Here is a 24,916-nt window from a genome sequence, read left to right as displayed (position 1 = left end):
ATTCAGCTAAGTTAATCATACTTTAAACTCCACCAAAATTAATGTGATCTAAGTTAGAGTAAATTAACTATTCTAAATTAACTCACTAGTTTTAATTGGGCTATAACTAACTTAGTATATTAATGTATATTTGGAGTTTCACATATTCCCTCTTCAGATTCTGGAGTAAACCTAGTGATTATATGACAAAGCATGTCTTCTTACAGATGTGTTAACTTCTTAAAAATCTGGAAGCAAATAATAAATTGGAAGGTCTCACGGGGAGAAATGTAAACAGTAAGTACTCTGCCCCCGAGGTTCCGTATTATAACTAGTACTTTCGAACTTCCTCATAAATGATGTAGATTTGATGGTGAAAAATGAGGTGGCCATCTTTGCTGACATTATTCCATACAGAGTAGAATAACGTCAGGAGGGTGCTGCTGCTGCTGCTGATGATGATGATGATGAGCAGGAGGGTGCTACAGCACCCATGTCCTGCTTGCACAGTTCCTATAAGCATCTGATTGGCCACTGTAGCTATAGAAAGCTGGACTAGATAGATACATTGTCTCAAACAACAGGTCTCTGGTCCTTCAAAACGTCATTTGAAAGGACTGGAAGAAACCTGAAGATGGTACAAGACATAGCGTAGAGTAATCCAACACCTCTTGAATGAACTGAAATACTTTCTACTTGTACAACCAGTGCTAGGGACCTAACCTTGTGTCTTTATGTCACAGAAATCCAGAGTCCATTCTTGATGGTCATACGATGTCATACATCAGGTTGTTTTTTAAGATAATATGTAGTTCTCAGAAGTTATATGACATGACCAGCACAGATGTAAACAGAAGAATATCAATGATTGCTCTAATGTATAAAGTAGTCCTAAAAAGTGAGTAGGAAAAAATATCCATGTATTTGCATTATATTTGCATGTGTGTCTGACTTGTGGCTCACATTACAAAAAATCTATATATTCTCCCATTTTCTCCTTGACCCTGCATATGCATCTTTGAGAGGAAGCTAGGAAAACTGTTCTCAAGACTAACACTTGGTAGAGAACACCCTATCTTGAAAATTCCATATTTTCTATGAGCTAGTAACTTGACAAAAGTAATTGAACAGTAAGGACTCCTATTATGACATATGAATGGAGAAATCACTGGCACCTGGAGAATGCAACAGAATGATGGGTGGAGCCAGGATGAGTGGCAGGTAGAGAGTTTCAGCCGAGAAGTGATAGTTAAGAGAGACACATACAGACAAAGAAATGATGAAGACTATGTAAAAGGGGGAGAGAGAGAGAGGAGCATAGGTAAAAAAACTGGTGATTGTCAAAGCAACACTTCACCTCCTTCCAAGCAGACCAAACAATGGCTTGCTAACTGTACAAGTTTTATTAAGTTAACGCAAACCAATCAGACCTGCTTAAAAGTATAAACAAAGTGAAATGCAGGTCAGTATGATAAGCATCTCTAACATAAAGCATTTCTCACACCACATCCTAGCTTTGCATTACAGAGCCAAATTTAGAAGGAAAGACTTACCAGTCAAAATCAAAAGCAGTGGTAGTTTATTTCAGGAGATAACAACAGATTCAGTGGATAGTCTGAATTAGTTTCTCAGTGACCCCTAAAGGCTTGAGCTTTCTAAGGGACACTTATCTGGACATGTCACACTGTTATCAGTGGGACTTTCTACTTAGTAGACATGTATAAGATTGCACTTATATTCTAAATAGGTTACATTACAAAGTCACAAATTAATTTAGACAACTTACACTTCAGACAGGATAACTACAGTAGAAAAAGAAACTATGTGTAGGTTAAATCTATGCAATATTATTTTCTGCTAGGGGATATTAACATTCTATTAATTCTGTTAAAGATATAACATAATTATATTTTAGAAATCTGAGGCGGTTGTTTTCCTTTTATTACAGGACTAAATAGTTAAGCTATTTGCATTGGTTTTAATCTGGCGCACAATTAAGCCTGCTTAAATTCCATTAAGGATACTCAACTGTATGCTTAGTATGCAAGATGTTCCACTGGGCTTAGACTGAGACCACTGAATGTTTTACATTAAAATATGTTAATATTTTCAAATAATGAAGGACTTCAGGAGAAAAAAATGAAATACAGAAAAAGGAAAGAAAGTTACTAAAGATGAAAAATCCCTGCCTTGTCAATATGAACAGCTCTTTAGGTCTTAAGGGGTTAAACTTTTAAATCAGTGATGCATTATGCTCTTGAAAGACCAAAGGCCCCTCCATAGTTACCATTTATTGAAAACATAGCTTATTATAACATGACAGAAAATAAATTAATCTGAAGATTGCAATGCCTTTTGTTGTGATTCCATCACAGTACAAAACAAACTATTTTCCTCCTTAATTCTACAAGACATTAAGTGTATATACCAAATTCTCAACTACAATTCCATAAATGCTAGCTCTTTAAGAATATGACAGCTTTGTCTACAATGAATTTGAAATACGATTTGCTATAAAACTGCTTGAAACTGTGGGGCTTTAACAAAATCTTAAACATCTACATAAGAAGGGGGAAAGAGCTTCTGAATAGATAAAAGTAAAATCTTGATTCTTATATAAAATGTTATGCATTTTAATATGATTTTTTGCCTGATTTATGTAAAGCTTTGTGTTTTTCATTTTCCCTAGCCTGTCACATTGTAGTGATGTATGGAGCATTTTAGCATCAAGTTTGCCATGAGCAATAAAGTCAGTGCCCCTAAGAAATATTAATATATTTCCACTTTTTCTCCCCTCTCCAAGAGTGTTCTCTTATTCGGCTTATTTGGTTTCACTTCACATAGTCGACTGGCATAATTTTCAGTCTCATGGTAATATTTTAAGGCTTTATGCTGTTAAAAAAAGAGATCTTTGTCAAACAAGGTATGTACTAAAACAGCACATTTGAGGATGGTGAACATGGTATTGGGAAAGGGGAAAAAATATCTAAGGAGAAATTTTTTTTAAAAATGAATTGTGTTTCTCTTTGACAAAGGTATAGAATCTCTTTCCCGTATAACACCTATTGTAGCATATATCTATACGTCCTCCAAAAATGAGTTAGTTTTTTAAAAATACAATGATTGGCACAATTATTACTCACAGTGTCTGTGTCCTATGTACTAATAACAACAAAAAGATGGATATTGTAGTTCAGAGTAGAATTTAACTCAATGAATTCCAAGAACAATGGTAGCAGACAGAAAGGGAAATGTCAGGGCCATCTATAATTTCTCTTTTACTTAGAACTCCATGGTAGGTAAAAGCTACTTTAAGGGCAGTCTGGAGAGAGAAAACGGCAGCGTGGAAGCCTAAGTAACCTACAGGAAGCAGTTTTTCTCCTGAACAGGCTCAAAGATATATGGTTGGATGAATGGTATCTTTCTGCCAGCAGAACGGGAACCACTGCAAGATTCGATTTCCCCTTCCTCAATGCAGCCCTTCACACAACCCCAATTCTTTTCCAGAGATGAGAAACAGAACCTTCTACCACCCAAGCAGAGTTTATTCGTGCAACACTGGATCAGTCCCCTACAACACACATCCCACAAAACTGATATTTAGCACAAGAATGCCTTAACTCTTGATGCTACCACTATTTTTGTAGGATTTCTGGTTTTCTCTTAGTTGACTTTCCAGAACAGCAAGTTTCCCTCAATGACAACAATAAATGGGGTCACTTGTATTATTAGACACTACAGTGAAGCCAGCTCTCCTGCAAATAAAATCTCCTGAGGTTTCATTAAAAATCTCTGAACAGGCTGGATCAGATCAGCCTATCAGTATGTTTTGTCTCCCAAAACAAATATTTGCAGCGTATCATGTCTCTTTAAAAATCTTTATTTCCACATACCATGAATCCTTGTTGTATAATCCTGAATTAATAGATGCAGAAGCTACATATAACAGGTGCAAGATGTTTTGCTTCTCATTAATAATCACAATAAATGCTCAAACCAGGCTAAAAGAGACCATGGTATAATTTCTGCAATTGCATGCCATTGTTTCTACATGGCAGCCCATTCATGGAAAAAAAAGGGGGGAGGGAGAAGCAGATTCCTCCCAAGTGTTAAAATATCAACACATTGCCCAGTTTAGTTACAGGTGTTAGGGTTACGAATCACTTCCACCATGTCTTCAAAGACAACATTAAACTGCTGTTGCAGAATATTTGATCCTCAAAGCAATACTAAGGGCCAACTTGCAGTTCTTCAAAAAACAGCTGCTTTCCTTCTCTATCAACATGGCATTGGTAGCTCTTACATGAACTTTGCTCAGAAGAAGCTATTAGGTAGCTTCATGTTACATTGGAAGAACTGCATAAATAGAACAGTGAAATCCTTTCTTCATAGTCAGCTAATCTCAGATGCATTGGAGTTTATGGGATACACATAAACACATGTGAAATGCTTTTTTTAAATGCACATGTGTTCTAATGGATTAGGTTGAGAGATGAAGCACTCAGTAATGACACAGTGCAATCTTCCCTTGCTAATAAAGTTCATAACCACACCCAAAATCTTCTTCACAATCTGTTCTGATGGGAAGATCACGGCGGGTTCAGACACTAAAAGAATGCACCGGATTGCAAGCTAGCCTTGCTCCCATTCCCAAAACATCCAGAGGCCACACCATCCATACAGATGGACAGCATCATGGGGGTTCTATGGGCACACCCAGGCATTCCCATGCAAGGGGAGATTCTGATTGAAAGGATTCTGTTTTCTTGTGGAGAAACTCTATGATCGCACAGCAGCACATGCATTCAGCCACTCTGGTGGCCAGAGTGTCCAGGGCAGGGCTAGCCTACAAAGCCTTACAACTTTTCTTCTGCATTCTTTAATGGGGGCCTCTAAACCCTCTTGTAAATCTTGTTCTCAGGCCCAGATTTGCAATTGCCATTCTTTAACCCTCGAGACAGATTACGGCAATTTATATTTGATAAACTGCCTTTGATAGCTCCTCAGAAGCTTTCCAAAGGAGCAAAATAACAGGGTGACTGTTAGGGTGCCCCAGGATTGGCATCAGCACTGTTCAGTTAATATATCTTAGTTATTACTACTGATCATCATTATCTGTACAGCAACCCAAAAGTGCTCTCTTAACACTTCACAGCATATGTACATTAAAGCTGGACTACCAGAGTAATTAACCTGCAGATACAGTCAAAGGAATTCTTGGCCAACTGTGCAACTTGTGCTCATTTTCCTTCAACAGAACAGAGGAGGACAACATGTGGCTTACAATTTCCATCAGCTCAAGCCAGCATAGCCAATGGTGAAGGATCATGGGAGTGATAGGCCCAGAAGCTGTCCTTTCTTGCAGTCTGAAAGCATCAACTCTGAAATGTTTCATGGCCTTTACATTTGGGCTCATTTGTGCTGACCACATTTTATGCCAATATTAGTACTATTAAGGTTCAGCAGGTTTTATCAGTTTTTATTTTGATATTTTCTGCGTGGGAGGCAGTGTTTGTACAAAATCATTGCTACCTGCTCTGAGACTTTGTATGGCATAGAAGATTAATAAAAGTATATAAAATTGAAATGTTGTACTTGCCTTATCTTCTAGGTGCAATTTTAAAAGACGAAGATAAGCCACAGGCGCAAATGCATCTGCTGAATGTACCACTACTTCTGATGAATCCCTGTAACACAGAATCATAAATATGTATTTGAGAGTACACAGAACACTAACAATTGCTTCATTTTCATCTTTATTTTTGCAAGTTTCAGCTAAAAGCAGTATTACTATTACTGTTAATGTTATTTCTATATTGCCCGATAGCCAGAGGTCTTTGGGCAGTTCATAATAATGTATCATAGTACCATAACAAAAATTGGTACAATAAAAGTACAAATACAATAAAACACAGTGTAAAATTCCAATATACAAAATTTTAAACAGTTATTTTTTATTATTATTATTACATTTTTATACTGCCCATAGCCAAAGCTCTCTAGGCAGTTGACAGCAATAATCACAGAATCATACATCCAGGGCACCCATCCCGCTTCTGCCCAGGCTGACCCTGCTTAGCTTCCAAGATTAGGCAGGATCAGGCACTTCAGGCTACATGGAAGCTCAGTTCAAGCATTTAAAACAATTAAAACAATTTCAATAAAACCAGTCCTGAGTAAAACAGCTGACCTATCCCACCATATTACTGAAAAGATGGTTTTAACTTAAGGAGAAAAAGATGACAATGTTGGCACCTGGTGGGCTTCAATGGGGAGATCATTTCACAATGGGGGACCACCACCAAGAAGGCTGTCTCCCATGTTGCCTCTTTCCAGGCCTCCCTTAGATTTTGCAAAGGAAGGCCGCGGATAAAGAACAACAGAATGTAGAACACATAAAATCTTTTCCAAAAATCTTTGTAATTATGTTGCCATTTATTAGCAGTTTGAGCCCCTGAGCCCATTCTATAAGCCAGCCTCCAGAACTTGGTATCTTGAACTATACTTTTCAGCATTCCTGAGCATAGCCCATCCTGGCTGGGAGTTGATGGGCACTGGAATCCAAAACATTTGGTGGGCATCAGGTTGAGCAAGGTTGGCATCAGGAATAGTAGCAGACTATGTACTGGTAGCCTTTTGTCAGTGGTACAAACTGATTCTGCAGCATCAGCAGGCAATGGGAACTTATTCCAAGCTGTCTGGCAGAAAAAGGCATGAGCAGCAGAAGTTAAGGGTTTCAAAAGTAGTTTCCCCATAGCCGAAAAAAGGAAAAGGAAAGATATGACTAGTTCCTTTGTAACAGGATCTATCTTTACTGTGTGCTGTAAATGAGTGCAGTCACACTCAACAAAGTGTGTGTGAGGGTAATAAACATGCAGAGCATCACATACTGAATGTCATGACTTAAGTTTTAACAGAAAAACTATACGCCAGCATATGCCTAATATCAGCATTTTTGGTAACAGAATAATGATAGTGAGTTAGAACCAATAGTGGCCTTGCACAATGGAAAGTACCTCAGCTTGTTCAAGGTGGGGTTCCTTATTTTGCTTATGTACACAATTCTTTGTCACCTCTGTGGCTCCTCAAAAGTTCTTCCCTAAGATTGGGGAATCTGTGTGTGAAAAGGCATGAAGGGCTACAGGAAAGAGAGGGGAATAATCAAAACCTGGAAGTCTTGCCTTGTGCAAAGTCTTGCCTTTTGCACTAGCACATGGACACCACTGGACGCAAGTCAGTGTCAGTTCAATATCCTCTCTATAAACCTAAACTTTGGGTACAAAGACCTATCTGTCCATTCTGATTGCCTCTTTAAAGCAGCAGAAAAAAATCAACACTTTTAAAGCAGCATTTGAAGTAGAGTAATTAAGCTGTTGTTCTTGCTGATTTATTTGCCTGTCTTTAAGCTGGCTGCATTTTATTGTTGGTTTATTGTCTTGTTCATAAGCTTCAGGGATGTCCATGGAAAGGAAGAATTTTTCTTTCTTCTTTCTGTTTTATTTTATTGCTGTTTTATCTGATGAGTTTTTATGTTTCATCTATATTTTATTGTTGGTCACCTTGACCACTAATTGTAGTGCAAAGGTGAGATATTTAATTAATAAATGAAATGTTCTGATAAGTGCCCATCAAGGATTGTTCCAGAATATTTATCACTATTCACTGTAAGTATTTTCATACCACCATTCCACTATATTTCCAAAGTACACACAAAATGTATGTACAAAAATATAATAAATGAAAAGCCACAAATCATAAAAGCAGCACAACTCAGTCAGTGGTGTTAAAACAGCATATAAACACCTTGAGAATATATCTTTGGCACCAAAAGACAATAAGGAACTCCAGGCAACCTCTCTGGGGAGAATGTTCCATTCCTCCAACTGGCCCTCTCCATAGTAGCTCACTGCCTTACTCCATATGCCAGCAGACACCTCCAGAAGACTTGCAATTAAAGCATTTCAGCATATATTTTAAGTTCAGTCCTATGCATATTTATGCTGAATAAGTTTTTTTCCATCTAACCATACACAGGATTGTACTATCCTATGTTTCAAGGGCACCCCTGAATAAACAGAAACATCATTTCCTTAGGAAGGTACAAATTTGGAAGTGAAAATGACACTGAAGACTTTGTGACTGAGTTGCAATTTGAACTAGGGACTTTCAGCTCAAACTCTTAGCAACTAGGGTATTATTACTAAGTACAAAGGCTCTGTAAAACCTGTAAATACCCTGATCTAAACAATTCAACCTAAGATGCAAAGCATCAGCAGCATGTGGAAGCTTTTACAGCATGTGGAAGCCTATGCATGACCCTGTTGTTTTGCAGATCCTCACTCAGCAGTAACATAGTATTATACAGATATATACCCTTAAGGGCATTTTTAGCTGGCACAAATTCAGCCCAGATCAATTCTGTGTTTATTGGGAGGGTAGCTTTTATGCCTGAAATATTCCAAGTAATATGATCCTCAAAACCATTTTGCACAAGTACAGCCAACTGGGCTAGTCCCAAGTGAGTCATTCGTAGATCGTAATCAAATTACCCCCTTCACTGCAATTATTGGTCTAAAAGTGGTGTGGCGCAGACAGTGATACTGTTTTATTAGACAATCTGTAAACTCAGATGGAAGAGGTATAATAGCAGTCAAAATATATCCTTTAATACAGGCAGCCTTGGTTATTTAGCATAATTGTACTAAAAATCTACATAGGGATAAAGAAGTTCCCCATACTTCCCTATATATATTTTAAGAATTTATGGCAAAGAAATAATCTACTCATTGCAAATTGGACTGATTCAAAACATTAACATTCAAAAACATCCTTTGGTAATTCAGGCAAAATGTTTAGCATTATCATCCTAAGTTGCTAATGTTAAAATGAAAAAAGGGGGAAGAGAGAGAGAGTGAGAGAGAGAGAATGAGAAGGGAAACAGAGTTAATGGAACCCACAGGCTACTGATGTGGCAGTTTATCAAATGTAGCTGTAATGAAAGATAAATATTACAGGCAATTCGCACTTCATGAAAGGATAAAAGTGTCAGTGTGTAGGTACCAGTTTTACTGCAGGCCATAATCAGCAAGTAAACGAAAGTGCAAATGTCTAAAAAGTTTATAGCTTTCTATGAAGGCCTCGTCTTGTCAGGCATTGATTTAGGTTAGTGGAGGACTTTGCCAGTGTTAAACAAAGTGAGTGTTTGTGAACTTAGAGGACATGTTCTGCTGCTGCCAACAGAAGTGGCCTCAAGCTAAACATTAATATGTTCCCAGAGCTAAAATTTAAAGGAAAGGGAAGGTACAGTTCCTTACACAACTATTTTCTTCTTAAATAGAGGGCAATCCAATGTGAACGTTTCATATTCTCCACCTTCTCCACAGATATGGACTCCATACTTCTTAGAAAGCTGAAAATGGACAAAAAGGTTATCAGGAAAAAAATATTGCTCTTCAATGGTGAGAAATCTGTAGCATCTTTTGTCTTGTGCTGCCAAACTTATGCATGCCTACTCATAAGCAAATCCCCCTATATTCAGTACAGTTTAGTCTCACACCTAGTAAGTGTGCACAGGAATATAGCCTTAGATGCTACTAAGGTTTGCCAGATCCTCACTCAGAGATGGCCTGGCGTGGTGGTTAGAATGCTGGACCAGGGACTTGTGAGTTCCAGGTTCTAGTTTCCACTTGGCTATGAAGCTCACTGGATGACTTTAGGCCCATCACAGCCTTTCAGCTTAACCTACTTCACGGTGTTGTTGTTACGTGGATAAAAATGGAGCAATATAAGCTACCTTTGATGCTTCACAAGAATGAAAAAGAATACAAGTGCAATGTAATAATACTTTCAATTAAACAGAGGCACAAGTGGGACTGAAACTGCTGCACCTCCCTCTTGTCCAAAGTAGGCACGGAGAAGTCAGTGATCCTGAGATGGAACCAGGACTGGGAAAAAGTGCAGCAGCTCTAATTTTTCCCAGTACCTTGAGTGCTTGAGTGCTTACCACTCAAGCATTCAAGGGAAAAGGTCCATAGACCCCATGGTTTTTACACTATTTCTGGAAGGCTATTGTTACATAGCTGAAAAAGAAAAAAGGAAAGTATTGTTGAGCTTGTGCAAGCCCTTATATATCACACAAGCCAGCTACATCAATACAGCATTCATTGAACCCATTCCATATACAAGTAAGCCAGTTGATATGAGTTTCATCAACCAGTTTACATTTTAGGGTTTGTTTCTGCAGCTGGTTACCCAGGTTTGCATGTAGCCATCTGGCATTTGCTAAGGTAAATTTCTCTCTGAACTGGAGTGCACAGGTGATCTTCCCCATCTTTACGCCTCCTAGATGTTTTGGAGTCCAACTATTCTTAATTAATTGGTAATATGAAATAAACCAAATGTTTACCACAGATGGCTGAAAAGCAGTGGAGTCCTGCTGTACTTCCCCACCCCTTTTTCTTGCCCAGAGTGTCTTTGGGCCCACATCCCAGAGCATCTTTCAGAGGAAAGGAGGAAGGATGGGCAGCTGGAGTTTGGCATTCTGGTGTATTCCAGCCAGCCAGCCAGCCAGCCAAATGGGAAGAAAAGAAAAGGAGGGAAAGTGTTTCCATGCATGCTTGGCAAGGGAGACGGAGAAGAGAGAGAGGCTGGGAAAACCAGTGGGTAAAACTATGTCCAATATGTGTTTGTGTGTAATAGAAGAAAATGGTTCTCAATCTTGAAATGGAAAAGCTGTGGTTTTGTCTTTTAAGCTAGTACTATTTTGTGTGTGTTTCTGTTTTAGGCTTATGTTTTGTTTTGTTTCGACATTTGTTAACCAAGCAGAGGGCCTTGACTACTGGGCAGTATAAAAATGAAATAACTAAATTTCCTGAATTCCTTACCATTGATCATACTGGCTGGGGTTGATTGTTGCTGAAGTCCATAATATCTACAGAACACCCAGTCTAAAATAGGTATTACACTTGCAAACCTTTTATTGGGAAGCTAATAGAATGATATAGTGCTATGTGGATGTCATCATAGGATTGCTTGCTGCTTCCATGAGTATTACCTTGTGACAGAAAGCAGCATTAAATCCCACACAAACATCAGCACATGTTTAACCAACAAACCAACTGAACTTGAACTTCATTGAAAAGTTCATAATGGTCATAGCAGTCAGACAATTGAACCAGCTACCTAGGAAGTTAGTAGGCTGCCCTTTATTGGAGGTATGTAAGCAGCGACTGGACAGCCATCTGTCAGGGATGTTTTAAGCTGGATTCCTGGAATGATCTGGATTGGACTCAATGGCCCCTTCCAATTCAATGTTTCTATGAGTTCTCACCTATCTGAGTTTTACTACCAAATACCAAAGATTCATCCATAATGCACATTTAGGGAAACAAGCAACCTTGAGGTTTTTTAATCATATAAATTCTCTCTTTGCTTAATTTGTATCCCATCATTCCCCCAAATAGTGTTTGTATATACTTCTTACAGGAATATTGATATGACTTCCATTAAAGGGAAAGGGAAAAACAAACAAGAAGCTAGCTGATTGATGTTCAATAAAATTATTGGAACAATTGGGGCAGATACAAGGACAGCACTAGGACTGATGTTTACATATGACTCTAATAGTTCAGGACCCACCCTTCTAGTTGCTATGAAAATAGTGAAGCAAAGTCAGTGGTATGCATTGTTTCTTTCTAAAATCCAGTGTTCCTATTTCATTGTTCCCAGACAGCATATTTGGCTTTCATTCTGTATATGCCCATCTCCCCTTTAATTTCAGTTTTTTTCTTGCCACCCAGCAGTAAGACTTTCTGCACAGATTCAACAGCATTTCCTTACTATTAATTTGCATGTTCCAAACCTAGAAAAGTGCAAGGCATCTTTTTCAGGGTGAAAATCCAATGATTTACCTGACTCAGCCCTCTAAATTCTGTTCCATTTCCCCCATGATAGCACCAACTTGACCTGCTGGGGCAGCATACTTGTAAAACCTGCCATTTTTTGCACAAGTTTGTTTTTCAATTTGGACAGAGAATTTGTCCAAACTGTACAGCCCTACATTTCTGAGCATCTCAAAGCTGTGAAAAATTGTGTATTTCACAGGACTGATGTGACTTGAGCTGGCTGTCTCACCAGTAAGACCTATCATGTTGTTTAAAACAAATCAAAATACAACAGTATAACCATTCTCAAGTGAACACAATGCACAGTATTATTTTGGAACAAATATACTGTCATAAGGAATCAGATGTCGTGTGTGTAATATCAATAGGAAGAATGATGAAGAGGGAAAGGACTAAAAACCCATGCCTCCAGTTGCACAAATCATGGGAGCTGGAAAATAACTGAAAATAAATTTAAAATGTTTCTATTTGATAAGCACAAATCATGAAATCATCCTGCAATACTGAACTAGGAAGAATTGACAATGGCCAGTTCTTTGCAAAACAGTAAAAGGGCACACTAATAATGAATCAATGAGAGAATGAAACTAGCAAGAATAATGGCCAAGGGAATAAGCTGCAACAGGGTTACCTAATGGTTTTACAAATGCAACTCACTTATGCAAATTTAAAGATTCAGATGCCTTTTGTCCAGTAGACCTGATTTATACAAACCGCCATATTCAAACATGGTGCTACAAATGCACAGGTTATGATTCTCAACATGCTCAACTACTTCACACACAGTAACAGAATAAAAAAGAACCTGGTACTGTCCATTTCTGACTAGCAGATGGAAATGCTGGGAAGCTCAAACTAAACAGATTTCCCAGAACTGCAGATCCCTACCCAGACCTAAAAACAGCAGTAAAGGAGAAAGCATTCATTGCACTTATTGGATCACATGTAGCTTTGATGCTTAATAGACTGTGTGCTCATGAACCATGAATAATTCCTACATGAAAGGAATATGCAACATGAAGTAAGGAAAGGTGTACTTCTTATATCCACAGGCCCAATCAGTAGAGAAATTGTATCTCCCAGTCAGCTAGAAGTTTCGGGGGGGGGGGGGGGGGGGGAGCTTTGCATTGGCCCCAAAGAAGCTGTTTTCTAAAGCTCCTGGACATGAATATGGGGCAATTTCTCTTCTGACTAGTCCAGATTAGGAAAGGAGTACACTTCCCCTCTCTTCTCACTATGGTTAGGTTAGGACGTGCACCTCCCCCTCCCCACACCACAAACCAAGGAACTGCTATATACTATATTGTAAGCATAATGTGTAGTTGGACCTGGAGAGAAGTTCTGGGTAGAAACTCTTGAGGAACAGCAGAAATACTCTCTGAAACTTGTGTACCACTACAGCGATGGAGAAAAGGGTGCATTCAACTTAGGCCCCTGCAATCATGGGAGCAGAGTGCCACAGAGTGAAAGAGACTGGCTGATGCAGCAACAGAAAAGCAGCAGTACAACCTGATATTTGACTGTAGCAACAAGTGCAGCTGAACTTAATCCTTTTTAGTGGACACTTTTAATCTTTCAGCCTGACTAAAATGGAATATTTAAGAAGGCTCTTTTTCTTTAACTCCCCTTCAACCTTTTACTTGGGGGAAATATATATATAGCTCAAATGAAGATGTTATCTGTCATATAATTAAATCATGTCTGTTTACTCATTTTGAATGGTAAATTGAAATCTTTTTTTCAAATAAAGATCAAATTATCTTTTCCAGGCCTATGTTATCAGACATTTTCCTTTTAATGAGAGAATATCTCATTGTCTAAAAATAACCAAACATTCACTTAATCAAGCTTTCACTTCCAAAGCTCACACTGCTGACATAAAAGATAGCTCCACCTGTCAGAAGCTGCTGTAAGGTTCTTGTAGGACAAATCCATCAAGAATAATTAATGCTGATGCAATAAGAATGGACAACTTACAAAACAGTTAGTCAAAACAGCTTATTCTTTTTCCTGCCAAAAACTACTGCTGAAAAGCTGTTTGAAATGGAGACCCCCGCCAGGTATGAACAGCTACAAAAGCCTTTTCAAAATGCAGCTATATTTGGAACAACAAAATATGAGGCTGTTCTTCCTCATAAATACCCCCAAAAAGGATATAACATAAAAAATAACTGTTTACAACTTTTCTAAAACAGTTTGTTCTAATGGTGCCTCTTTGATGCCATAAATCCTTCCTGTAAATCAAGATCAAACACTCCAGAGTGCCCAGTGGTCTGATTTCTGTTGTTGTTGGAATATCCTAACTTCCCACACCGAGTGCTTCTTTCAAAATTTGCTGGGTGCACACCCTTATCGTGAGATGGACATACTTTTGGAGGTAGGTTAATGGAAGTGCTTAACTTCACAGCAAAATTTATGCGTTCATATCTCCAGGAACCAGTTGTGTTACCCCTTCCACATATATCTTAAGAAAAGATGCAGAAAGATCGATCTTACAAATGTGCACCTCTGAAAGATGCTAAGTACACTCCAGGCACAAGAAAGAAATTCCCCAGGTTTTTATGCAAAATGAGTAGTTAACAAAAAGCAAATGGGTAGTGTTTCACATTCATATGACAGTGCAATGCAACAATTTGCATTTGCATTGCTATGAAACAAGTTAGTATTTTAAGTTCTGAACTTCACACAATTTGATCTGACAAGTATAACAAGCATTATGATTCAATATGAAAAATTTGGAAAGGGAAATTGTGGTACATTCCTTATGTCAAAATCAGCCCACATCTAGCTATATTTGCTGGTTTTGTTATTCACTGCTATACAACTTAAGTCTAAATCTTAAGACAAACACCTACATTAGCATAGAAACACTTCTAGTGGTTCATAAAAATTTAGATCACAGTAAAGGCTTTTTTAAAGCAATGAACAGCAAAACTTGCACTGAACATAAATATTCATTGTGAAGACAAAAGTATATCACACTGATTTTTTTAATGACACTGAATCTTTCTCACTGTCAGTGATCCTAGCTCTTAATGCTTCAGGCATAATATCAGCTAACCCACTATAAGACTCACTCCCAAACTGTATGCTAGGCCACAGTAATATGACTTGAGGGAACTGTTAGAATGCCTGTGAGGCCATACACATGCTCTTTCCAAATTACTCTTACTCAGGGCAAGTAGTCCTGCTTTGTTTCTGTGACAGGAAGGTATGAATTATCCAATCACATCTAACACCAAAGCTTGCAAAAATTACCTGTCCTTTCTCCACAGCCTCATAACCCAACCTTCTGGTGTGGCTGTGAAGAAGCATTTTGCTTTGGATTAACTTCTGGTTGCCATGTCATCCAAACCAACTAGCTGTGATTATTCTTGTTTCAAATTAAACATATTTAATATTGGCCACTGTTAGGATTGGAACAACATTCTAAATTGTGGTTAATCTACAAGGGGAGCAAAATCTTCTGAACTCCTTGCAGCCCTACCAGAGAAGAGGTAACTGCATGAACCCAAGGCAGGGTTAGACTCATTTCCATCACAGTTAAACTATAACAGATTGCAGGTGCAGACAACCTAGTGTTGTCCAGGCAGTTTGGACTACAACTCCCATAAGCACTAAGTAGCATGACCAATGTTTGAAATTATGGGAGTTGCAGTGTAAAACATCTGGATGGTACCAGGTTGCTTGTCCTGGTTTATTGTGATACCTATACACAGCCATCATATTTCTATTTCAGCCATTGATTTTTGTGTTGGTATTGGTATTCTTCAGCTAGCATAGAAAATATCTAATACCAGGTCAATCTATTGACCAATTCACATCACTAATACATTAACAGTTGTTCTGACCTAGAATAAGTATAGAACTACTGCACTATATATGATGGCTACAAAATATATGTAGCTGCATATACATGTAGATATGTAATTACATAAACCTAAAAACTTTGGGTTTTTTTCCCTAGGGTGCTAGAAGCAGTCACCATGCCAGCAACAGTGGGAGTTCAAATTGGAAATCTTGTATCTGAACCAGTTTTTACACATGAGGGTGCTTAATAAGTCACTGTGTCTGTTAACCATGCCCACATGTGTTAGGGGTCTGCCAGTCCATTTTTATAATTATCCCTGACACCCTTTGTCATTACATGAGAACCAAGTGATGGCAGGTGGCTGGGAACCACTAAGCAACCCTAGAACAAAATGAGGCTGTTGGGTTCACAGGTGGCAGCAATGCAGCAGCATTCACAATGATGGCTAACAAGCCACTGTGGTTTATTGACCATCCTCATGCGCACCTTCCCCATACAGTCAGCCATGGAACTAGATTGCAGCATTGGCCTAGCCTACCATCCTCAGGCACTGAATGAACCCCCATCCCCTCATGGTAGTCTTTAGATCCTCCTGGATGGAAAATACTACAAAGGAATGGTTCCTGTTTTGGTTAAATCTTACTTGAATGCCAGTATCTTTCTGAGCTCTGATATTTTCTTTGTTCTTCTGGGCAGCCTTTTGGTTTGCTACTCTACCTAGATGCTGTGGACAATGCTGAATAAGAAAGAACTTACAAGGCTTAAAAGAGATGCTAGGACAGAGATGAGCAACTCGTATGCCAAAACACCTGAGGGGCTACAACTCCCACCATCCATCATCACTGGCTCTGCTATCTAAGGCTGTAGGCCAAATCATCTGGAGAGAACAAGCCTTCTTTGTTTGTTTATTTGATTTCTTTGAAAGCTGCAAATTAGCATCAAGCTCTCTGAGCAGCCATTGTAATAAAATATCAATATATAACAGTGGTGAAATAATACAATTAAGGTCATGATAATTAAACAGAATAAAATCACAAAAAGACAATTAAATAAAAATAAAACATAAATTACTATATTAAAACCACTGCCATTGATATAAAGAAGTGCCATGGGTGTGTTGGAAAAGAAAAGTTTTTGCCAGGCTCCTGAAACTCAACAAAATAGGTGCCTGGTGAATCTCCAGTGATAGAGCATTTCATAACTAGGGTACCACGACAGAAAAGGAGCTTCTCCTTGCATTCTCCCCCTTAACCTCCTTAGGGAGAGGGGCCTCAACTGATGATCACAGGCAATGGGTAGGAATATACTGAGTAAGGCACTCCCTAAGATACTGTGGTCCCAAGCTGTTTAGGACTTTGAATGTCATAGTCAAAACCCTGCATTCAGCTAGTATAAATGACAGACGGCAGGTGTACTATGTTCGTAAGAACTGGTCCTCATTAGCAACTGTGCTGCCCTGATCTGGATCATTTGAAGAATCTGTACTATCTCCAAGGGAAATCCCATGTATAGTGCATTACAGTAGTCCAATCTGGAGATTACCAGTGCATCAATGACCATGGCATGCCTATCCTGATCCAAATATGAGCATAGCTGGTAAATCATCTGGAGTTGGTAAAAATACTCCTGGAACAGAGCCCATCTGGAATACCAGGAAGAGCTCAGGGTCCAGGAACACTCCCAGATTATGAACCTTGTCCTTTAAGAGAAGTGCAACTCTCTCTAGGAGCCTGATGTGCCAAAGTTGTGAGTTGCCACTGTGGACCCTCCCCAATTATGGCTGCATTCAGAAACAAAGGTAGACCCTAAACAGAATGCACTGTACTAGTCTAGCTTTATGATTATGAAGACATGAAAGTAAATCTCTAACTCTAGATCAGAACGGCTAAATTTTGTGTTATCATCCCTTATTCCTTGGGATCAAGCTGGCAAAAAATCTAAATAATTGAAGTATATATTTTAATATTTATCCGCCTTGTAATATCTTTATTAAAAAAGGACTAAAACTTCAGTATAAGTATAGTATAAGTAAAACTTTGGAGCTGACAAATGGCAAATGAATAAAGAGCCTTTCCAAAATTGGCCCATTTTCTTCAGCACTTTCTTTCTCTACCACATACGCATACAACGCCCCCTGACAGAATTCAAAGGAAATATTTTTAGAAGCATAGCCTCAACTTTCTCTGCAGCTGGTGTTTATGCTTCAGTTTCACTAAGTTATAAAGCTAGCTAAATATCTAGTAAAATATTTATGTATGCTGACATTTACAGAAAACACAAAACCCCTACCAACAAGAAAGAGCATTTCCTAAGCATCTTGCCTCCACAGTACTCTATGAAGTGCCTTCAGCCCTGCTGAGGAAACCAAATCTAGAAGATGACATTGCTTATTGTTCAACTATGATAAAATATATGCTAAACAGCATCATTTGAAAAAAGAAGCAATTGTCTAACTTCTACTACCTCCTCTTGGCAAAAGGGTAGGCAACTTTAAGAGCTCACGTGATCTCAGTTTACCTATGATATCTCTCTTATCATTCTGATTATATAAACAAAGCTCAGATAGCATCAGTAGAGTGAAGGAGTTATAATATGGCCATCAGTACCTCAGATGATGAAACTGTACAGCCATTCACTGAAGAGGTTCAGCTTATGATATAACTGTAATAATCCCTACAGCTAGAGATGCCTTTTCTCCAAATGATTAGGAAGGAAGACAAGTTGTGAGACTGTTTTGTGTTTGTGTTCAAACAAAATCTGAACTGGAAATGAGTAAAGGTGGGATATAACTCACCTTTAGACTACTATTGGGAAGTGAACTTCACATTTCATAAGAGTACTCTTTGCAATACTATCCAAATATTATTTAGGCATGCATCAGTATCAGTGCACACTGAGCTCCTATGAACTTTACCATCCACACAGCTGGCCTGGCACTGAAGCTAAAAAGGGTGTATTTACATGGATGGTCCACATATATATTAAACTATACACAAAACTTTAGATTAGAGCCAAAGCCTTCTCTGTGAGAAGTGATCCATACAGTCATGTGTAGATCAAAATGGATGTATTCAAAATGGATGTCGGAAGTACAATCCCCACTTCCACTACAACCAGCAACTCTGCATGAAGACTCCAGTGCAAAGATATGCATGCATATTGCTGTGCTCATGGCATCCTTTAACAAGTGATGCTTTCCACTAAGCAGGAACATATACAAGCCAGGCATCCTGGTGCAACAAGTTTGGAATGCAACAAGTCATATGGCTGAAAATGCATGTTATTTGTACATATGTAGCAGAAGTGTATTTGAGCCAGACACATGCCTTCCTCTCAAATAGCCAAAAATCCATCAGCTGACCTTTCTTCCATCCATGTCCATTTTCCTAACAGTCTATGCCTCTGCAATTTCACAGGTAAAGTTCATGCAGACATACAACAGTACTTTTGTCATGGGTCCCAACAGCTGGCATTAGCAGAGGCTACATTCTTTAGTTTCTACCTGACTTTTCAGCCAAGAGGCTGTAAAGGATAACTTTTGATTTTAAACACATTCCTACTGCCTTTCATTTTATGTGGCATGCAGAGGAACTACAATACAACTTACTTGCTTATTACATCTGATAGGAGAATATTAGAAGTTCATCCTACCATTTCCTCCATTTATTTTTTTTGTCAGAACTTCTACCTTACATGTGCTTGTCAATTAACCATTTGGCTTATTTGACTGGTGGGTTCTGATCTAGGATGATTCTTAGTCCATTCAACCACATTTCTGCAAAATAGTTAACCCACTAGATTGAGTTGGGCAGAAAGATGCTGGGAAGGCAGCGGAGCTGTAACTCAGTAGCCCAGTTAGAGCTCTCCTTCTTAACATGTTAGAATTGTGCTGCTCTTTAATTCAATAAGGTAGTGGTGATTAGGTTTTAGCTAAACCAAGTGATAAACTTGAAGCAAAGAGATTCCTATCTAATTTAGCTTAACTTGAGTTACCAGACATGTTATGAAGTCTGGGAAGGAATTTTCAAGGGACTCCACAGTTCCCTCAAATATGTGCAGAATGAGAAAGGGGGAGAGTAGTTAGGTCTACAATGGCTGAGCACTGAATAAACGTGTTCAATTCAGTTCCAAATTAAATTTCACTCTTGCACATAGGTCAGTTAACTCCAAAACCAAGGAAATTACATTATTTAAAGGCATAATTTACTGATATTTACTGCAGAATGGCCAAAAGCACTCTCAAGTATAATCTACAAATGGCCCAAAAGCAGAGATGCACAACTCCATATCCTGAATGCAACCCTCACCTGCTGCCTGCAAGGCTCCTTCAGACCAGGTGTACTAGGTGTACTAGGAACACTGCTGAGAACAGGAATCTACACTGGCATCACTAGGCAAGGGAAGAAGCTTTCTTTAGCTTTAATCAGGGAAATCCTGTTCTTATGTCTGATTAATTATCAGAAATAAGAACAATATTTTGAGGATAAATATCCTTTTCTTTAAAATTCACCAAGACTAACATAAGTCTCAATGATTTTAGTGAGTGTATGCTATGCACAACCCAAAAATGTTTAGTCAACTCTTCTCAAAAATGCAGTAAGATGGTATTTGTCAAATGGAGCAATTTTACTTTGTGTACTATGTTACTGAAAACTGGTATTTGTAGTATATTAAATTCTGGGCTTTAGTATTTCTAGTATGTTAAATTCTGTTTCGCAAAGTAAATGTTGGTGCACTTTCATTCAGCAGTTTCCTCCACATAGAACTTATTTTCTGAAGCACAGAACATTTCAAATATACTTTTTAGAATACTTACTTCCAAAAGATAAGGTTCCATTTCACACAATGTTTTTCCTAGATGTTTGACTGGATCTAAACCTGCCAAGAGATGTTAAAATATATTTTAGACTACAAAGTACTACTTGGGCGTTGAAGATTACTTTTTTAAAAAGAATCCTTCTCCTTTAGAAAACAGTCCCTGCATATCAAAAATAATGTTCAGGCAAAAACAGATGTCCTTAGCCGGAACGCACTCTCTTATTCCCTTTGAACAACTGATTTCCATCCTTGGGAAAAGTAAGTTCATTTCCTTTGCCCTGCACACCAGCTGGAAAATAACACACTTTGTTTCACTGTCTGCTTTCTATTCAGAGAAACGTCATCCAGCAAAAATGGAAAATGGGCTGTGCCTATTAAGACAATGGAACTATAGTCCATGAGATTTTTTAATTGATTTTTATTGTGAGTTTCAAAAGTAACAACAAAATTAAAAACAGAGAAAGAAAAGGAAAGGAAAAAGTTGCTGTTTTCTTCCATGACAATCTATTACATGGAACATACATATACTGTGTGCCCCTTTTCATTTTATGTATAGCAAAATAGGCTATTGTTATGGGGGATAACTATGCATAGACTTTCAGAAAGGCAGCCCAGATATCAGTTTATTTATTCATCTGAGGTTTATACCTAAAGGCCATCTATTCAAAAATCAAAAGCTTCATCAAATCCTCTACCCATTGTGTTATCAAAGGTGACCATTTGCCCTTCCAGTGTTGTAATATTAATCTTTTAGCTGTCAAAAGGGCACAGAGAATCCATTTATGCTGACCTTGCATTAAGTTTCAAGAGACAGGTAGATAGTTAAGAAGAACATGAATGTTCGTAAATATTAAAGAACACTCCATCACAAAATCTATTATCCTCTTCCAAAAATAGGCAGTCATTGGGCATTGCCCCAACAGGTGAACAAAAGAAGCATTACCTGCATGACACTGCCAACAGCTGCCAATTTAGATAAACCCTTATTAAAAAGATGTGGAATCCAATATACCCCAAACATCAGCCTTTGCTGAATTAAACATTATCAGTTCTGAAGCAGATGCCAATGAAGCAATCCATTGGCTGTGAAAAACAGGACACTCCAATTTGCTATTCCATTCTTGCTTTAGACTCTAAAGCAGTTCAAGAATAACAGATATCTGTTGATGTGGATTGTGGATGGAGAGCCTCAATCAGTACTTCCAATACCAAAAAGGGCTCTAAAGCTGTAAAAGTCGCAGAGCTAAACCTAGATTCTAGTAGATGTTTCAACTGCACATATTGCCATTCAGCTGTAGCTGGCAAATCATATATAACTCGCAAATCAGAGAACAACAGTAAACTATCATCAGGAATTAGTCCATGAGATCGGATAACTATGTAACTGAAAACTGTAGTGAAGATATAAAGGGCATTACTATATTTTTGAACTGGGTACTGAACAGCTTGTAGTGGTAGTCATTATTGTTTCAGGCATTTTCCTCCTCTTTCCTGATTCCTTCTTCCTTGTATATATCATATTTTTAGACTGTAAACCTGCAGACAGGGACAATCTTCTTTCATGATTGTATGTAAGAAACTACAAGAGCCTATCTGACAAGCAGGATAAAAATATGGAGAAAGAGACAATGGAGTTAACCTACAGGATCTTCTTCTCTTCTGTTATGTCAAGCTACAGGATTGACTTCTGAATCTGCAGACCTTTAGAAATCAATAAGCTGCCATATATTTCAATTACTGGCCTATCAAACCCACTAACAGTAGTTCCCCAAGGTCTCAAATAGAAGTTCTTTCCAGGATTTGTCTTAGGGGGGAAAAACTAGATGAGCAATTATTGCATGAATACAATTCACAAGTGTGCTTTTGCCGTACAGACAGTGACTACATGGAAGCCACAGTAGCTCTGGAACTGGAAGTCCTATTCTCTCTCATGCTCACTGTCACAGCTCAAAGGTCACACTTCAGAAACTCCTTGCAATCATAATTGCAAACGGTCACTTCTGCTGGCACCAATATAAGTTTCCCATAAAAAGTTTATAGCAATTTTAACTGCTTATTCATGTAAGAAAAACATGTGCATTGGTTCCGTTCATATATTTACTATCACATTCAGTTTAGCACTGCATTAAAAAGAGAGTAAGTGTAGTATCCTATTGCATCCCTGTACTTGCCTGAGTGACTACTTGCACAATGAAGCATTCATCCAAGAATAATGTGGAACAAATGCTTATTTCTGGAGCAGCTGAGCCAATCTTGCAGAAAGGTGTTGTTAAGCTCTTTTCCAACATGGAAACAAGAGTTTACACTCACCCAGGGTGCTATTTTGAGTGCAACAAACTACTGATGCTGGAGTAGCTCCACTGGAAACTGCCATAACTCCAAGAGCTATATCCCTTAGGCAGTTTTTGAATTTTATATTAGTTATAGTGTATCCTATATAGGTCTAATCAGAAGTAAGCCTCACTGAGTTCAATAGGATTTACTCTCAGGTAGGTAAGATTTGCATAGGTGAGGAACCTGTGACGCTCAAGATGTTGCTGGACTACAACTCTCATTGTCTTAGTCCACTGGCCCTGCTGACTGGAGTCAGTGGGAGCTGGAGTCCAACATTTGATAGGTCAGAGTTTTCCAATCCTGGACCTTCTCTATTACCTAAGATTTATTTCCTTGCAAAGTGCATCTTCTTCTGTAATGAGAGCCAGTGTGGTGTAGTGGTTAAGAGCATGGGACTGGGACTCAGATGACCTGGGTTCGAGTCCCCGCTCAGCCATGGAGCCAACTGGGTGACTTTGGGTCAATCACAGACTCTCAGCCCAACCGACCTCACAGTGTTGTTGTTGTGGGGATAGGATGGAGGAGATGTAAGCTGCCTTGAGCCCTTCGTAGGAAAAAGGCAGGATATAAATCGAAAAATAAATAAATAAATAAATAAATAAAGGGTATAAATCATTGTTAGACAGCCAATCAACAGAATGAACTTTTTTCCTTAAAAACATGGGGGAGGGGAGCAGTTTGACCATTCTAGAAGCCAAAGAGGGTCCAGAGCAAGGAGAAAAGTTACTCCTCCATGGAGAACAAAAGACAGAATGAATAAAAAGAGAAGGTCCTTGTCCAATAGAGGGCATTTGTGAAATATATACGCTTCTCAGCAAACATTCCCTCATGCCTTTGTTTTCAAAGGGCAGCTCACCTTGCATGAGCTTATAATTAAAAGCAATATTGGGGAGAAGGAATTTTTGGCCTCAGCTATTAGTAACAAATAAAGGACAGAAAGAAGCAGCCTCACCAAGCCACGAGGCAGTCTGAAGAGACAGCTTGTGCCTGCTCCTAAGGGGATAGCAAAAACTGGCTGCACAGTCAGCTTTCCTTATCTCAGGGACAAAAACTGAAGATACAGCATAAGAAGACAAAATCAACTTCTAATCATTGTCAGAAAGAGGAGATTCATTCCACTCTGGAAGAGGGAGAAAGAGAAGCACTCATAAGGAACCCAAGCATCTACCGGGCTCAACATGGTACTTCGCAGAACAACCAACCCATTCTGGTTTATTCCCAGGATGGATTATTGTGTTCTACAAACTCAAGTTATTGTGTGACCCATGCTGTAATATTATGAAAATTAGTCTCTCAATTCACACTTTATAAGCTTCTATTGTTCCCCCTTAGTCATCTGTTTTTCTGGACAAAAATGCCCTAACCATTTCAGCTTTTCCTTGTAGCAAAAGCCCTTGATAATTTTAGCTTCCCCTTTCTATGCCTTTTCTAGCTCTCTGATATACTTCAAAGGCATCCTTTCAACTTTCTTTCTCCACCACCCTGTAAGGTTAATTTTAAACCAGAACTATTGTGTATTTTTATTTTTCTTTACCAACAGAAATATGTACCAAGCTCATAGCTGGCTACAGAATAGGCTGCAAAAAATATAACTCTCTTGTGGGATATTCATTGTGTCCACTAAACAATCATTACTCAGACTTAATTGTTATTTTGTCAATTCTGCCCAGTTATTGAGATACCAGTGCTCACAGTTTTAATGATGAAAAAAGACAGAACTTTGCTTAATTATTATTTTTCTCTATGTATTTTGCTGTAATGAAATATCATACCTATGTAAACAAAGCAAAGAAAGAATTATATAAAATTTCTAATAGAATAAAAATCAATCACACTGCATTTTTCTTTAGGTGGAATCAACTGGGGCTGAGAGGGGGGGAAGATAACCTGGATGAGTGGATAAACCCACAACAAGGACCAGACCTTTGAAAACTCCATGCAGAATTAGGAAATTAATTAGGAGGAAGAATCATAATTTGCAATGCTGACATCTATTTTATTTGACTTGCATGTATCTATGGGAAGCAATTATGATTCAATTAAAATATTCAGTTTTATTACTTTAGTGACT

The 24,916-nt window shown here is 38.4% G+C and overlaps 1 protein-coding gene across 5 annotated transcripts in view; it reads right to left on the bottom strand.

Moving 5' to 3' along the window:
- DPH6 (diphthamine biosynthesis 6) overlaps window positions 1–24,916 on the bottom strand; it is a 267,666-nt gene that overhangs the window by 149,578 nt on the left and 93,172 nt on the right. For all 5 annotated transcript variants that reach the window (XM_044436301.1, XM_044436302.1, XM_044436306.1 and 2 more), the window contains 3 exons: window positions 20,510–20,571; window positions 9,294–9,388; window positions 5,579–5,666 (listed from right to left, as the gene is read on the bottom strand). In XM_044436301.1, coding sequence (XP_044292236.1) covers window positions 5,579–5,666; window positions 9,294–9,388; window positions 20,510–20,571 — 245 coding nt within the window. The remainder of the gene's footprint in view (window positions 1–5,578; window positions 5,667–9,293; window positions 9,389–20,509; window positions 20,572–24,916) is intronic.

The sequence above is a fragment of the Varanus komodoensis genome, unplaced genomic scaffold (assembly GCF_004798865.1).
Source record: "Varanus komodoensis strain SLA01 unplaced genomic scaffold, ASM479886v1 scaffold3, whole genome shotgun sequence".
NCBI lineage: Eukaryota > Metazoa > Chordata > Lepidosauria > Squamata > Varanidae > Varanus > Varanus komodoensis.
This window is presented reverse-complemented; position numbering and strand designations above follow the sequence as displayed.